Here is a 17,526-nt window from a genome sequence, read left to right as displayed (position 1 = left end):
CACACACACTGACTCTCACTGGGGTACGGGTCCCACACACACACTGACTCTCACTGGGGTACGGGTCCCACACACACACTGACTCTCACTGGGGTCCCACACACACACTCACTCTCACTGGGGTCCCACACACACACTGACTCTCACTGGGGTCCCACACACACACTGACTCTCACTGGGGTACGGGTCCCACACACACACTGACTCTCACTGGGATCCCACACACACTGACTCTCACTGGGGTCCCACACACACTGACTCTCACTGGGGTCCCACACACACTGACTCTCACTGGGGTCCCACACACACTGACTCTCACTGGGGTCCCACACACACACTGACTCTCACTGGGGTCCCACACACACTGACTCTCACTGGGGTCCCACACACACACACTGACTCTCACTGGGGCACGGGTCCCACACACACTGACTCTCACTGGGGTACGGGTCCCACACACACACTGACTCTCACTGGGGTACGGGTCCCACACACACACTGACTCTCACTGGGGTCCCACACACACTGACTCTCACTGGGGTCCCACACACACACTGACTCTCACTGGGGTCCCACACACACACTGACTCTCACTGGGGTACGGGTCCCACACACACACTCACTCTCACTGGGGTCCCACACACACACTGACTCTCACTGGGGTCCCACACACACGCTGACTCTCACTGGGGTCCCACACACACACTGACTCTCACTGGGGTCCCCCACACACACACTAACTCTCACTGGGGTCCCACACACACACACTGACTCTCACTGGGGTCCCACACACACTGACTCTCACTGGGGTACGGGTCCCACACACACTGACTCTCACTGGGGTCCCACACACACACTGACTATCACTGGGGTCCCACACACACTGACTCTCACTGGGGTCCCACACACACTGACTCTCACTGGGGTCCCACACACACAATGACTCTCACTGGGGTCCCACACACACACTGACTCTCACTGGGGTCCCACACACACTGACTCTCACTGGGGTCCCACACACACTGACTCTCACTGGGGTCCCACACACACACTGACTCTCACTGGGGTCCCACACACACACTGACTCTCACTGGGGTCCCACACACACACTGACTCTCACTGGGGTCCCACACACACTGACTCTCACTGGGGTCCCACACACACACTGACTCTCACTGGGGTCCCACACACACACTGACTCTCACTGGGGTCCCACACACACACACTGACTCTCACTGGGGTCCCACACACACACTGACTCTCACTGGGGTCCCACACACACACTGACTCTCACTGGGGTCCCACACACACTGACTCTCACTGGGGTTCCACACGCACTGACTCTCACTGGGGTCCCACACACACACTGACTCTCACTGGGGTCCCACACACACACTGACTCTCGCTGGGGTCCCACACACACTGACAGTCACTGGGGTCCCACACACACACTGACTCTCACTGGGGTCCCACACACACTGACTCTCACTGGGGTCCCACAAACATTCACTCTCACTGGGGTCCCACACACACTGACTCTCACTGGGGTCCCACACACACACTGACTCTCACTGGGGTCCCACACACACACTGACTCTCGCTGGGGTCCCACACACACTGACAGTCACTGGGGTCCCACACACACACTGACTCTCACTGGGGTCCCACACACACTGACTCTCACTGGGGTCCCACACACACACTGACTCTCACTGGGGTCCCACACACACACTTACTCTCACTGGGGTCCCACACACACACTGACTCTCACTGGGGTCCCACACACACACTGACTCTCACTGGGGTCCCACACACACTGACTCTCACTGGGGTCCCACACACACTGACTCTCACTGGGGTCCCACACACACACTGACTCTCACTGGGGTCCCACACACACACTGACTCTCACTGGGGTACGGGTCCCACACACACACTGACTCTCACTGGGGTCCCACACACACACTGACTCTCACTGGGGTCCCACACACACACTGACTCTCACTGGGGTCCCACACACGCACTGACTCTCACTGGGGTCCCACACACACACTGACTCTCACTGGGGTACGGGTCCCACACACACACTGACTCTCACTGGGGTCCCACACACACACTGACTCTCACTGGGGTACGGGTCCCACACACACACTGACTCTCACTGGGGTCCCACACACACACTGACTCTCACTGGGGTCCCACACACACACTGACTCTCACTGGGGTCCCACACACACACTGACTCTCACTGGGGTCCCACACACACACTGACTCTCACTGGGGTCCCACACACACACTGACTCTCACTGGGGTCCCACACACACACTGACTCTCACTGGGGTACGGGTCCCACACACACACTGACTCTCACTGGGGTCCCACACACACACTGACTCTCACTGGGGTCCCACACACACACTGACTCTCACTGGGGTCCCACACACACACTGACTCTCACTGGGGTCCCACACACACACTGACTCTCACTGGGGTCCCACACACACACTGACTCTCACTGGGGTCCCACACACACACTGACTCTCACTGGGGTCCCACACACACTGACTCTCACTGGGGTCCCACACACACTGACTCTCTCTGGGGTCCCACACACACACTGACTCTCACTGGGGTCCCACACACACACTGACTCTCACTGGGGTCCCACACACACACTGACTCTCACTGGGGTCCCACACACACACTGACTCTCACTGGGGTCCCACACACACTGACTCTCACTGGGGTCCCACACACACACTGACTCTCACTGGGGTCCCACACACACACTGACTCTCACTGGGGTCCCACACACACACTGACTCTCACTGGGGTCCCACACACACACTGACTCTCACTGGGGTCCCACACACACACTGACTCTCACTGGGGTCCCACACACACTGACTCTCACTGGGGTCCCACACACACACTGACTCTCACTGGGGTCCCACACACACACTGACTCTCACTGGGGTCCCACACACACACTGACTCTCACTGGGGTCCCACACACACACTGACTCTCACTGGGGTCCCACACACACTGACTCTCAGTGGGGTCCCACACACACACTGACTCTCACTGGGGTCCCACACACACACTGACTCTCACTGGGGTCCCACACACACACTGACTCTCACTGGGGTCCCACACACACACTGACTCTCACTGGGGTCCCACACACACTGACTCTCACTGGGGTCCCACACACACACTGACTCTCACTGGGGTCCCACACACACACTGACTCTCACTGGGCTCCCACACACACACTGACTCTCACTGGGGTCCCACACACACTGACTCTCACTGGGGTCCCACACACACACTGACTCTCACTGGGGTCCCACACACACACTGACTCTCACTGGGGTCCCACACACACTGACTCTCACTGGGGTCCCACACACACACTGACTCTCACTGGGGTCCCACACACACACTGACTCTCACTGGGGTACGGGTCCCACACACGCACTGACTCTCACTGGGGTCCCACACACACACTGACTCTCACTGGGGTACGGGTCCCACACACACACTGACTCTCACTGGGGTCCCACACACACACTGACTCTCACTGGGGTCCCACACACACACTGACTCTCACTGGGGTCCCACACACACACTGACTCTCACTGGGGTCCCACACACACACTGACTCTCACTGGGGTCCCACACACACACTGACTCTCACTGGGGTCCCACATACACACTGACTCTCACTGGGGTCCCACACACACTGACTCTCACTGGGGTCCCACACACACACTGACTCTCACTGGGGTCCCACACACACACTGACTCTCACTGGGGTCCCACACACACTGACTCTCACTGGGGTCCCACACACACACTGACTCTCACTGGGGTCCCACACACACACTGACTCTCACTGGGGTCCCACACACACACTGACTCTCACTGGGGTCCCACACACACACTGACTCTCACTGGGGTCCCACACACACACTGACTCTCACTGGGGTCCCACACACACACTGACTCTCACTGGGGTCCCACACACACACTGACTCTCACTGGGGTCCCACACACACACTGACTCTCACTGGGGTCCCACACACACACTGACTCTCACTGGGGTCCCACACACACTGACTCTCACTGGGGTCCCACACACACACTGACTCTCACTGGGGTCCCACACACACACTGACTCTCACTGGGGTCCCACACACACACTGACTCTCACTGGGGTCCCACACACACACTGACTCTCACTGGGGTCCCACACACACACTGACTCTCACTGGGGTCCCACACACACTGACTCTCACTGGGGTCCCACACACACACTGACTCTCACTGGGGTCCCACACACACACTTACTCTCACTGGGGTCCCCCACACACACACTGACTCTCACTGGGGTCCCACACACACACTTACTCTCACTGGGGTCCCCCACACACACACTGACTCTCACTGGGGTCCCACACACACACTGACTCTCACTGGGGTCCCACACACACACTGACTCTCACTGGGGTCCCACACACACACTGACTCTCACTGGGGTCCCACACACACACTGACTCTCACTGGGGTCCCACACACACTGACTCTCACTGGGGTCCCACACACACACTTACTCTCACTGGGGTCCCACACACACACTGACTCTCACTGGGGTACGGGTCCCACACACACACTGACTCTCACTGGGGTCCCACACACACACTGACTCTCACTGGGGTCCCACACACACACTGACTCTCACTGGGGTCCCACACACGCACTGACTCTCACTGGGGTCCCACACACACACTGACTCTCACTGGGGTACGGGTCCCACACACACACTGACTCTCACTGGGGTCCCACACACACACTGACTCTCACTGGGGTACGGGTCCCACACACACACTGACTCTCACTGGGGTCCCACACACACACTGACTCTCACTGGGGTCCCACACACACACTGACTCTCACTGGGGTCCCACACACACACTGACTCTCACTGGGGTCCCACACACACACTGACTCTCACTGGGGTCCCACACACACACTGACTCTCACTGGGGTCCCACACACACACTGACTCTCACTGGGGTACGGGTCCCACACACACACTGACTCTCACTGGGGTCCCACACACACACTGACTCTCACTGGGGTCCCACACACACACTGACTCTCACTGGGGTCCCACACACACACTGACTCTCACTGGGGTCCCACACACACACTGACTCTCACTGGGGTCCCACACACACACTGACTCTCACTGGGGTCCCACACACACACTGACTCTCACTGGGGTCCCACACACACTGACTCTCACTGGGGTCCCACACACACACTGACTCTCACTGGGGTCCCACACACACACTGACTCTCACTGGGGTCCCACACACACTGACTCTCACTGGGGTCCCACACACACACTGACTCTCACTGGGGTCCCACACACGCACTGACTCTCACTGGGGTCCCACACACACACTGACTCTCACTGGGGTCCCACACACACTGACTCTCACTGGGGTCCCACACACACACTGACTCTCACTGGGGTCCCACACACACACTGACTCTCACTGGGGTACGGGTCCCACACACACACTGACTCTCACTGGGGTCCCACACACACACTGACTCTCACTGGGGTCCCACACACACACTGACTCTCACTGGGGTCCCACACACGCACTGACTCTCACTGGGGTCCCACACACACACTGACTCTCACTGGGGTACGGGTCCCACACACACACTGACTCTCACTGGGGTCCCACACACACACTGACTCTCACTGGGGTCCCACACACACACTGACTCTCACTGGGGTCCCACACACACACTGACTCTCACTGGGGTCCCACACACACACTGACTCTCACTGGGGTCCCACACACACTGACTCTCACTGGGGTCCCACACACACTGACTCTCTCTGGGGTCCCACACACACACTGACTCTCACTGGGGTCCCACACACACACTGACTCTCACTGGGGTCCCACACACACACTGACTCTCACTGGGGTCCCACACACACACTGACTCTCACTGGGGTCCCACACACACACTGACTCTCACTGGGGTCCCACACACACACTGACTCTCACTGGGGTCCCACACACACACACTGACTCTCACTGGGGTCCCACACACACACTGACTCTCACTGGGGTCCCACACACACACTGACTCTCAGTGGGGTCCCACACACACACTGACTCTCACTGGGGTCCCACACACACACTGACTCTCACTGGGGTACGGGTCCCACACACACTGACTCTCACTGGGGTCCCACTCACACACTGACTCTCACTGGGGTCCCACACACACTGACTCTCACTGGGGTCCCACACACACACTGACTCTCACTGGGGTACGGGTCCCACACACACTGACTCTCACTGGGGTCCCACACACACTGACTCACTGGGGTCCCACACACACTGACTCTCTCTGGGGTCCCACACACACACTGACTCTCACTGGGGTCCCACACACACACTGACTCTCACTGGGGTCCCACACACACACTGACTCTCACTGGGGTCCCACACACACACTGACTCTCAGTGGGGTCCAACACACACACTGACTCTCACTGGGGTCCCACACACACACTGACTCTCACTGGGGTACGGGTCCCACACACACACTGACTCTCACTGGGGTCCCACACACACACTGACTCTCACTGGGGTACGGGTCCCACACACACACTGACTGTCACTGGGGTCCCACACACACTGACTCTCACTGGGGTCCCACACACACACTGACTCTCACTGGGGTCCCACACACACACTGACTCTCACTGGGGTCCCACACACACACTGACTCTCACTGGGGTCCCACACACACACTGACTCTCACTGGGGTCCCACACACACACTGACTCTCACTGGGGTCCCACACACACACTGACTCTCACTGGGGTCCCACACACACACTGACTCTCACTGGGGTCCCACACACACACTGACTCTCACTGGGGTCCCACACACACACTGACTCTCACTGGGGTCCCACACACACACTGACTCTCACTGGGGTCCCACACACACACTGACTCTCACTGGGGTCCCACACACACACTGACTCTCACTGGGGTCCCACACACACACTGACTCTCACTGGGGTCCCACACACACACTGACTCTCACTGGGGTCCCACACACACACTGACTCTCACTGGGGTCCCACACACACACTGACTCTCACTGGGGTCCCACACACACACTGACTCTCACTGGGGTCCCACACACACTGACTCTCACTGGGGTACGGTTCCCACACACACACTGACTCTCACTGGGGTCCCACACACAAACTGACTCTCACTGGGGTCCCACACACACTGACTCTCACTGGGGTACGGGTCCCACACTTTGATATCTTACCTTATTTGTTGAGTAGCTATCCCAGACAATCAGCTTCCCGTCCTGAGATGCACTGACCAGTAATCTGCAGCGAGGGAGAGGTAGAGTGTCACAGTGGGCGATGGAGATAGGGAGGACAAGAGGGGTGAGCGGGGGTTCTGAAACAGGGGGGGTGGTCGCAGGGGGAGCACCAGAGTGTGACTGTCCCTCTGATGGAACCATCCTCTCTCTCCAATCCCAATTTCCCCTTGCAGTGAGTCTCCCCGTCCCTCACCGTCCCCCACCCCATCCCGCTGGGGAACTCTCCTTCACCTTCCCCTCCAACACTCGAGTTGATGGAGTGATGGGGAACATTACTGGGGACAGTAGTTTTGCGGAGTTCATGTTGTACCATAATCAATGGCCAAGACTTCAGCGCAGAAAGACTGAATACCCTAGAGGGCAGAATGAGGCCATTCGGCCCAATGAGTCAGCGCCAACTCTCTCTCATCTCCATAAACCCATGGCCAACCTGCACATCTTTGGACACTAAGGGACAATTTAGCATGGCCAATCCACCTAACCTGCACATCTTTGGACACCAAGGGACAATTTAGCATGGCCAATCCACCCAACCTGCACATCTTTGGACACTAAGGGGCAATTTATCATGGCCAATCCACCCAACCTGTATATCTTTGGACACTAAGGGGCAATTTAGCATGGCCAATCCACCTAACCTGCACATCTTTGGACACTAAGGGGCAATTTAGCATGGCCAATCCACCTAACCTGCACCTCTGTGGGAGGAATCTGGAGCACCCAGAAAACACACATGGACATGGGGAGAACACGCAGACTCCACACAGACAGTGACCCAAGGCCAGAATCGAACCCGTGTCCCTGGTGCAGTGAGGCCGCAGAGCCAACCACTGTGCCAATTTCTCGAGTTCCTCGGAGGACAGAAGTTGAGCAAGTCCAGAAAGTGGCGGAATTGCTGGATACCTGGCAGAAGAATATGAAGTGATTCACTTTGATGGGGAATTCATGGAAAGATTGCGTGGAATATTGGGTCCATTTCTGAAGAGGGTGCAGGAGCAGAGGGACCCGGGCGTATGTGTGCGTAAGTCATCGGCAGGAGAGGTTGAGAGAGCAATTAATAGCGCAGAAACTACCATGGTCACAGAGAGATACAACAGAGAAATAGGCCCTTTGGCCCATCATGTCTGCACCAGCCATCATGTACTATCCCAATCCCATTTTCCAGCACTTGTTCCGTAGCCTTGTTTGCTAAGGCGTTCCAAGTGCTCATCCAATCGAGTGTGAATTGTTGTTTGAGTTGCCACCTCTACCATCCTTTCAGGCAGTGAGTTCCAGAGTTCTGGGTGAATAAGTTTCTCATCAAATCCCCTCTAAATCTCCTCCTGATCTTAAATCACTGCCCCCCCCTGCCAGTTATTGACGTCTCAACTAAGGGGCAAAATTTATGTCCCTCACCATTTTGTACACCTCGAACAAGTTCCACCCCAAAAGTTCCTCACCATCCTCCCTTTATCGCTGAAACACCCTTGGGCTGACAAATGTCAACTAACATTCACAAACACAAACGCCAGGCAAATGCCATTCTGAGGCTGGATAAGGCTCAGGTCAGGCTCCCATTTGGAGTATTGTGAGCAGTTCTGGGCCCCGTATCTAAGGAAGGGTGTGCGGGGCCTTGGAAAGGGTCCAGAGGAGGTTCACCGGAATGATTCCCTGGAATGAAGAGCTTGTCCGTGTGTGAGGAACAGGTTGGGGGACTCTGGGTGTGTACTCACTGGGAGTTTAGAAGGAAGAGGGGGAGAGGGGATCTTATTGAAACTTACAGGATACTGCGAGGCCCTGGATAGAGTGGACGTGGAGAGGATGTTTCCACCAGGAGGGAAAAACTAGACCCAGAGAGGCACAACCTCAGGCTGAAGGGACGATCCTTTAAAACAAGAGATGGGGAGGGATTTCTTCAGCCGGAGAGTGGGGAATCTGTGGGACTCTTTGCCGCAGAGGAGGGCAGGTCACTGAGTGTCTTTAAGACAGAGATAGATCGGTTCCTGATTAATAAGGAGATCAGGGGGGAAAAGGGCAGGAGAACGGGGAGGAGAAAAATGTCAGCTGTGATAGAATGGGGGGGGCAGAGTGGAGGGGCTGAGTGGCCTCATTCTGCTCCTGTATCTTCTAATCACCAATAAGGGACTCCCTAACCACCTCCCCTTGATCATTAAATGGTGGAACCATCACTGAATCCCCCACTGTCAACATTCTTGGGGTTACCATTGACCAACAAACTCAACTGGACTCACCACACCACAAGCACAGTGCTACACAGAGCGGGTCAGAGGCTGGGGATTCTGTGGTGGATAATTCACCTCCTGACTCCTCCCCCCTCCCACCCCGAAGCCTGTCCAGCAAGGACACAAGTCAGGACTCAACCCATCACGCAAACCAGCCCCTCCCATCCACTGACTCCGTTTACACTTCCCGCTGCCTCAGGGAAAAGCAGCCGGCATAATCGAGGATCCCCCCACACACACCCCGGACATTCCCTCTTCCACCTTCTTCCATCGGGAAAAGAGATACAAAAGTCTGAGGTCCCGTACCGACCGACTCAAGAACAGCTTCTTCCCTGCTGCTGTCAGACTTTTGAATGGAGATAGACTCATCGAGGTTTACAGCAGGGAAACAGACCCTTCAGCCCAACTTGTCCACGTTGCCCTTTTTTTAAAACCCCTAAACTAATCCCAATTGCCCACGTTTGGCCCATATCCCTCTATACCCATCGCACCCATGTAACTCTCAAAATGTTTTTTAAAGGACAAAATTGTCCCTGCCTCTACTACTGCCTCTGACAGCTCATTCCAGACACTCACCACCCTCTGGGTGAAAAAATTGCCCCTCTGGACCCTTCTGTATCTCTCACCTTAAACCTCTGCCCTCTAGTTTTAGACTCCCCTACCTTTGGGGAAAAGATATTGACTATCTCGCTGATCTGTTCCCCTCATTATTTTATAGACCTCTATAAGATCACCCCTCACGCTCCAGAGAAAAAAGTCCCACCCTATCCAGCCTCTCCTTATAACTCAATCCATCAAGTCCCAGTAGCATCCTAGTAAATCTTTTCTGCACTCTTTCTAGTTTAATAATATCCTTTCTATAATAGGGTGACCAGAACTGTACACAGTATTCCAAGTGTGGCCTTACCAATGTCTTGTACAACTTCAACAAGACGTCCCAACTCCTGTATTCAATGTTCTGACCGATGAAACCAAGCTTGCCGAATGCCTTCTTCACCACTCTGTCCACCTGTGACTCCACTTTCAAGGAGCTATGAACCTGTACCCCGAGATCTCTTTCTTCTGTAACTCTCCCAACATACTTTGCATTAAGTTGATCTTTCTCTACACCCTAGCTGTGACTGTAACACTACATTCCGCACCCTCTCCTTTCCTTCTCCGTGAACGGTATGCTTTGTGTAGAGTGCAAGAAACAATTCTTTTCATTGTATGTTGATACACGTGACAATAATAAATCATATCATAGAACATAGAACACTACAGCACAAACAGGCCCTTCGGCCCAAGAGTTGCGCCGATCACATCAACACCTTATATAGACCTATCTATAACCCCCAATCCCATATACTCATCCAGAAGTCTTTTAAAAGATCCCAGTGAGTTCGCCTCCACCACCACTGACGGCAGCCGATTCCATTCACTCACCACCCTCTGAGTGAAAAACTTACCCCTAACATCACTTCTGTACTTCCCTCCCCAGCACCTTAAACCCGTGTCCTCTCGTAGCGACCATTTCAGCCCTGGGAAATAGCCTCCGAGAATCCACCCTATCTGTTCCTCTCAACATCTTATAAACCTCTATCAGGTCGCCTCTCAACCTTCGTCTCTCCAGGGAAAAGAGACCCAGCTCCCTCAACCTATCCTCATAAGGCATGCCTCCCAATCCAGGCAACATCCTTGTAAATCTCCTCTGCACCCTCTCAATAGCTTCCACATCCTTCCTGTAGTGAGGCGACCAGAACTGCGCACAGTACTCCAAGCGGGGTCTGACAAGGGTCTTATAAAGTTGCAGCATTACCTCCCGACTCCTAAACTCAATCCCTCGATTAAAGGAAATATCAAAGGAATATGATGGAATACTCCCCACTTGCATGGGTGGGTGCGGCTCCCAACAGCAGCCAAGAAGCTCGACACCATCCAGGACAAAGCAGCCTCACTCGATTGTCACCACATCTACAGACATTCCCTCCCTCCACCACTCAGTAGCAGCAGTGTGTACCATCTACAAGATACACTGCAACCAAAGATCCTTAGGCAGCACCTTCCAAACCCACGAAGGACAAGGGCAGCAGACACATGGGGAACGCCACCGCCTGCAAGATCCCCCTCCGAGCCACTCGCCATCCTGACTGGGAAATATATCGGCCGTTCCTTCTGCGGTCGCTGGGGTCAAAATCCAGGAATTCCTTCCCTTGTGGGGGCAAACCCCCAGCAGGGGGCACCGCAGTGATCCCAGGAGGCAGCTCACCACCACCTTCTCAAGGGGCAACTAGGGATGGGCAATAAATGACGAGCCAGCCAGCGACGCCCTGCGTCCAATGAATGATAGAAAAAGTTGAGGCAAAATCTGGTGAAGCTCTCTTTCTCGCGAGATCACATCCTGGGCTTTACTGCGAGGGACACGGTCTACAAGGGCAAGATGATGATTTTGTATGGAAGGTGTAGGCACTGGAGAGAGGGAGGGAGCGCGGGAAAGACTCACGTGAATACTTCCGGGGGTGAGGAACCTGGAAGAGATTGGAGGAGATCGTGGAGAAAGGTTCTTGCGCGGCGAGCGGTTAAGGACCTTGGAATGCGTTGCCTAAGAGTGTGGCGGAGGCAAATTCAATCAAGGCACCCGACGGGGAACTCCTGAGAAGGGTGAGTCGCCACCTGGAACCCGCTGCGGTCCCTGCGTTGGTGTAGGTGCACCCACGGCACCGATAGGGAGGGAGTTCCGGGATTTTGTCCCCAGCGACAGTGAAGGAAGAGCTGATATATTCCCAAGCCAGGATGGTGGGGGGAACTCCAGGTGGTGCTGTTGAAGTGGAAATTTGCTTGGCCGTGGTAGAAAGACTCCACAAAGTCCGTTCCGACAAAATAACTTGTCTTTATTTCCGAAAGACTGCATTGAATATTGGCAAAAACTTGAGTTTGGAGAGCCGTCGTTACGACTTGCTAATTCCTTCTCAAGCCCACCCTTGCACAAAGAATCAGTCCAGTATTTATACAGAATCATTATCAGTTTGTGTGACCAGAGCTTATCCAGGAATTTGATCAGCAGTAGCGCCATAAGCAATGTCATAAATCATGGTACAGCCTCCGAGAACTCTTTGTCTCATCATTCGTACCTTTATCTTGACCTTTGATGGGACAGAGGAAGGTCGGTGACTCCTTCATCCCTGACCTGATCTTGTCTCACTCATACAGCCCTAGGTCACGTGGAGTCAGCCTTATCAGGTCTTACAGAGGTCGGGGGCATTCTGGGAATAGCTTGGTCAGCTTATCTTACTTTGTACCAAAAGTTGACCAATTTTCCCATCATGCCACTACTCCGATCGTACAACTCCACAGTGCTGCTACCAGGTGTCCGCTGCCCTTGCCCTTCTGGAGGTGGCGGGTTTGGAAGGAGCTGTGGAAGGAGCCTTGGCGATTCGCTGCTGTTCTTCTTGTAGACGGTACACACGGCTGCGTCGGGGGGTGGAGGGAGTGAGTGTTTGTGGTTAGCATGTTTGTAGGAATAACAGATGTGTTGAGTATAGGGCTAACGGGAGGACTCTGAATAGTGTGGAGGAGCAGAGGGATCTAGGTGTGTGTGTACATAGATCCCTGAAAGTTGGGAATCAAGTAGATAAGGTTGTTAAGAAGGCGTACGGTGTCTTGGCGTTTATTGGTAGGGGGATTGAATTTAGGAGTCGCAGCGTCATGTTGCAACTGTACACTACTCTGGTGTGGCCGCACTTGGAGTACTGTGTGCAGTTCTGGTCCCCACATTACAGGAAGGATGTGGAGGCTTTGGAGAGGGTGCAGAGGAGGTTTACCAGGATGTTGCCTGGTATGCAGGGGAGATCCTATGAGGAGAGACTGAGGGATTTGGGGTTGTTTTCACTGGAAAGAAGGCGGCTAAGAGGGGATCTTATTGAAACATATAAGATGATTAGAGGTTTAGATAGGGTGGACAGTGATAGCCTTTTTCCTCGGATGGAGAAAGCTAGCACGAGGGGGCATGGCTTTAAATTAAGGGGTGGTAGTTATAGGACGGATGTCAGGGGTAGGTTCTTTACCCAGAGGGTGGTGAGGGATTGGAATGCCCTGCCTGCTGCAGTTGTAAATGCGCCTAGTTTGGGGGCGTTTAAGAGATCCGTGGATAGGTTTATGGACGAAAAGGGATTGGTTTAGATTAGTGGGTCAATGTTTTTTTAAAAATAAGACTGGTCGGCGCAACATTGTGGGCCGAAGGGCCTGTTCCGCGCTGTAATGTTCTATGTTCTATGTTCTATGTTGATCAAGTTGGGGGGAGGCTGCTTTGTCCTTTGTCAGGCTTTCTCGAGTGTTGTCGGGAGTCGCACCCATCCAGGCAAGTGGAGAGTCTCCCATCCTGACGTGTGTCCCTTGTAAAAGGTGGGACAGGCTTTGGGGGAGGTGGGAGTCAGGAGGTGAGTTACTCTCTGCAGGATTCCCAGCCTCTGTCCTGCTCTGGAAGCCACAGTATTTATATGGCTGGGTCCAATTCAGTTTCTGGTCAATGGTAACCCCAAGGATGTTGATAGTGGGGGAGGAGGATACAGCGATGGTAACGCCATTGACTATCAAGGTGGGGGAGAAGGTTAGATTCTCTCTACCTGGCTGGATCCCAGTTCAGTTTTTGGTCAATGGTAACCCCCCCCCATTGACAAAGTTGCTCTTCCAGTGGGCTAGTATTGATGGGACAGGCAGAATGGACTCTTTCCCAGTACTCTGAACATCTAACACATGTCCATAGAGCACCTGATGCATTGTCCAATCATCCGCTTGTCACCATTCACCCCACAGGCAAGGAATGCGGTGTATCTTTCCAGAAAGTTCTGTACCTGGAGTCCGTTCCCCAATGCATGGCGTAGATCTTGGCCAAATGGCCCCTCAGAGTGCGCCGGGTCCTCATCTGAATCCGGGTCACCGGTTCCAGACTGGCGGTCAACTGTAGAGGAGAGGGTGAGACAGCAGGATCAGGATCCCACATCCCAGTCCGGAAAACAGGAAGCTCCAAAAACATTGACCTCAAATCCCTCTGAATCCTGAAATTCCAACATCCCAAATATCCCGAATGTCTCCCAATCCCGAAATTCCAACATCCCAAATATCCCAGAGTCAAATCCTCCAATCCCCAAATTCCAACATCCCAAATATCCCAGAGTTAAGTGCCCTGAATCCCAAACTTCCAACATCCCAAATATCCCAGAGTCAAGTGCCCCAAATCCCAAAATTCCAACATTCCAGATATCCCAGAGTCAAGTGCCCTGAATCCCAAACTTCCAACATCCCAAATATCCCAGAGTCAAGGGGCCCGAATCCCAAAATTCCAACATCCCAAATAACCCAGAGCTAAGGGGCCTGAATCCCAAAATTCCAACATTCCAAATATCCCAGAGCCAATTCTCCCAAATCCCAAATATCCCAAGTATCAGATCCCCCAATCCTGAAATTCCAACATCTCAAGTATTCCACAGTCAAATCCCCCGAATCCCAAAATTTCAACATCCCAGATATCCCAGAGTCTCGCAATCCCAAATATCCAATATACCAAATATCCCTGAGCCTAATGTTCCCAACCCAAAATTCCAGCGTCACAACTATTAATCCACCTATACCCCCAGTTCCCCACCTCGCCCACTTTGCCCTCTCACTCCCATCCCTATTGCTCTTGAACCCCTCATCCTCCCCCTCACCCTTCCTCCCCCCGCCCCCTCACCCTCCCCCTCGCTCTTCCCCCACCCCCTCGCTCTCCCCTCACTCTCCCCTCACTCTCCCCATCCCCTCATTCTTCCCCCGCCTCCCATTCTCTCCCCTCACTCCCCAGTTCTCCCTCAATCACTCCCTTGCTTCCCTCACTCCCTCAGCCCCTCACTGCGTCAGACCCTCACCGCACCAGCTTCTCACTCCTTCAGGCTCTCACACCCTCAGCCCCTCGCTCTGATCGGCACTCACTCCCTCAACCCCTCGAATCTTTTTTCCCTCAATGCCTCTCTCCCTTGATCCTCGCTCCCTCAGCCTCTCACTCCCTCGGCCCTGACACTTTCTTTCCATTGGCCCCTCTCTTTGCTCTGGGCCACTTCCTCCCTCGGTCCCTCACACCCTTGTCCCCTCACTCCAATGGCCCTTGCTGCCACCCACATTACCTCAGCCAGGCTGCTGTCACAAGCTGCTTTCCTCGCCTCCTGCAATTAAACCAGAGAGAGATGGAGTGAGTGAGTGAGTGAACAAATGAGTGAACATCGGGGTCTCAAAGAGATGCCTTGGACTCCTCTCTCCCATTCCCAGAACTCAGAGTTATCCCTGGGGGGGAGTTGACCCTTCCCAAGACTCGATAGTTACCTCTGTGAGGGAGGGGACCCTTCCTGGGATTCGATAGTTAGCACTGGTGCGGGGGCGGGGGGGGGGAGTAACCCTTATTGGGACTTGATAGTTATCACTAGGATTGAGGGTAACCCTTATTGGGACTCGATAGTTATCGCTAGGATTGAGGGTAACCCTTATTGGGACTCGATAGTTATCGCTAGGATTGAGGGTAACCCTTATTGGGACTCGATAGTTATCGCTAGGATTGAGGGTAACCCTTATTGGGACTCGATAGTTATCGCTAGGATTGAGGGTAACCCTTATTGGGACTCGATAGTTATCACTAGGAAAGAGGGAACCTTTCTTGAGAAACAATAGTTATCGTTGAAAGTGAGGGGAACTCATTTTTGGGCTGAATAGTTATCCCTGGGAAGGAGGGGACCCTTATTGGGGCTCAATAGTTATCGCTGAGAGAGAGGGGCCTTATCAGGATTCAGTGGTTATCCCTGGGAGGGAGGAGGACATTCCCAGGATCATATGTTATCCCTGAGAGGGAGTAAATTCTTACTGGGAGTCAATAATTATCCCTGGGAGGGATGGGGCCCTTTCTGATGCTTTACAGTTATTGCTGGGAGGGAGGGAACCCTTATTGGGACTCGATAGTTATTGCTGGAAGGAAGGGTAACCCTTATTGGGACTCGATAGTTATCGCTGGGAGGGAGGGTAACCCTTATTGGGACTCGATAGTTATCGCTGGGAGGGAGGGTAACCCTTATTGGGACTCGATAGTTATCGCTGGGAGGGAGGGTAACCCTTATTGGGACTCGATAGTTATCGCTGGGAGGGAGGGTAACCCTTATTGGGACTCGATAGTTATCGCTGGGAGGGAGGGTAACCCTTATTGGGACTCGATAGTTATCGCTGTCAGAGCACCAGTGTAGAGGGAGGTGCTGAACTCACAAAGAGGGTGCCTCTTGTCTCTGAGTCCTTGTTGCCTGTGATGCAGGAACTCCAGATCTTTATAACAACCCCCATCCCCACCCCACCCCACCCAGCCCACAGGTAACCTGCACCCGCCCCTTCCCGGAGATCAGATTCACTTCATGCTAGGTCCCTTTTGGAGACTTTGAGCTTTCCCTGTCCAGAGAGGGCGAGAGGGGTGTTGGGCGGGCAGGGAGGGAGGGCGTCACCCACCGCAATCTGTTTCTTCAGTGACTCCATCTCCTGTTTCAGTTCCTCCAGCTCCCCCATGGTGCCGATCCCTCGATGCTCCTGGGAGAAGGGGGTGCCTCAAGCAAGCGAGTGCGGGATCTGGAAATTCAGCGAGATGGTTAAAGAGGAAGCAACAGGCCGGACACGAGACACGGAGGCACATGGTGGGGGGGGTGGATCTGGTCTCTACAGGTGCTGTCACCACCACCCCCTCCACCCCCGGAACCCCTCCGATCTCCCCCTCGGGTTCCCTTCTGGTGGAGAGCTTCAGGTTTTTAGGTGTCCAGATCACCCATCCTGGTCCCCCCACCGACGCTGACACTATAGTTAAGAAAGCCCCACCAAC

The 17,526-nt window shown here is 54.4% G+C and overlaps 1 protein-coding gene across 1 annotated transcript in view; it reads right to left on the bottom strand.

Moving 5' to 3' along the window:
• The window catches only part of LOC145340052 (guanine nucleotide-binding protein G(I)/G(S)/G(T) subunit beta-3-like), a gene marked incomplete at its 3' end in the record, with an annotated part of 33,146 nt that extends 15,864 nt beyond the window's left edge, over positions 1-17,282 (bottom strand). The window contains exons 1-4 of the mRNA XM_080184470.1: positions 17,163-17,282; positions 15,809-15,847; positions 14,504-14,610; positions 7,393-7,456 (exon numbers count right to left, since the gene is read on the bottom strand). Coding sequence (XP_080040596.1) covers positions 7,393-7,456; positions 14,504-14,610; positions 15,809-15,847; positions 17,163-17,219 — 267 coding nt within the window. The remainder of the gene's footprint in view (positions 1-7,392; positions 7,457-14,503; positions 14,611-15,808; positions 15,848-17,162) is intronic.
• Positions 17,283-17,526: the final 244 nt, after the last annotated feature.

This window comes from Carcharhinus amblyrhynchos, unplaced genomic scaffold, assembly GCF_965287045.1.
Source record: "Carcharhinus amblyrhynchos unplaced genomic scaffold, sCarAmb.v2.hapA scaffold_748, whole genome shotgun sequence".
Classification (NCBI taxonomy): Eukaryota; Metazoa; Chordata; class Chondrichthyes; order Carcharhiniformes; family Carcharhinidae; genus Carcharhinus; species Carcharhinus amblyrhynchos.
Note: the sequence above shows the minus strand (reverse complement) of the source record. Positions and strands in the feature narration are given on the sequence as shown.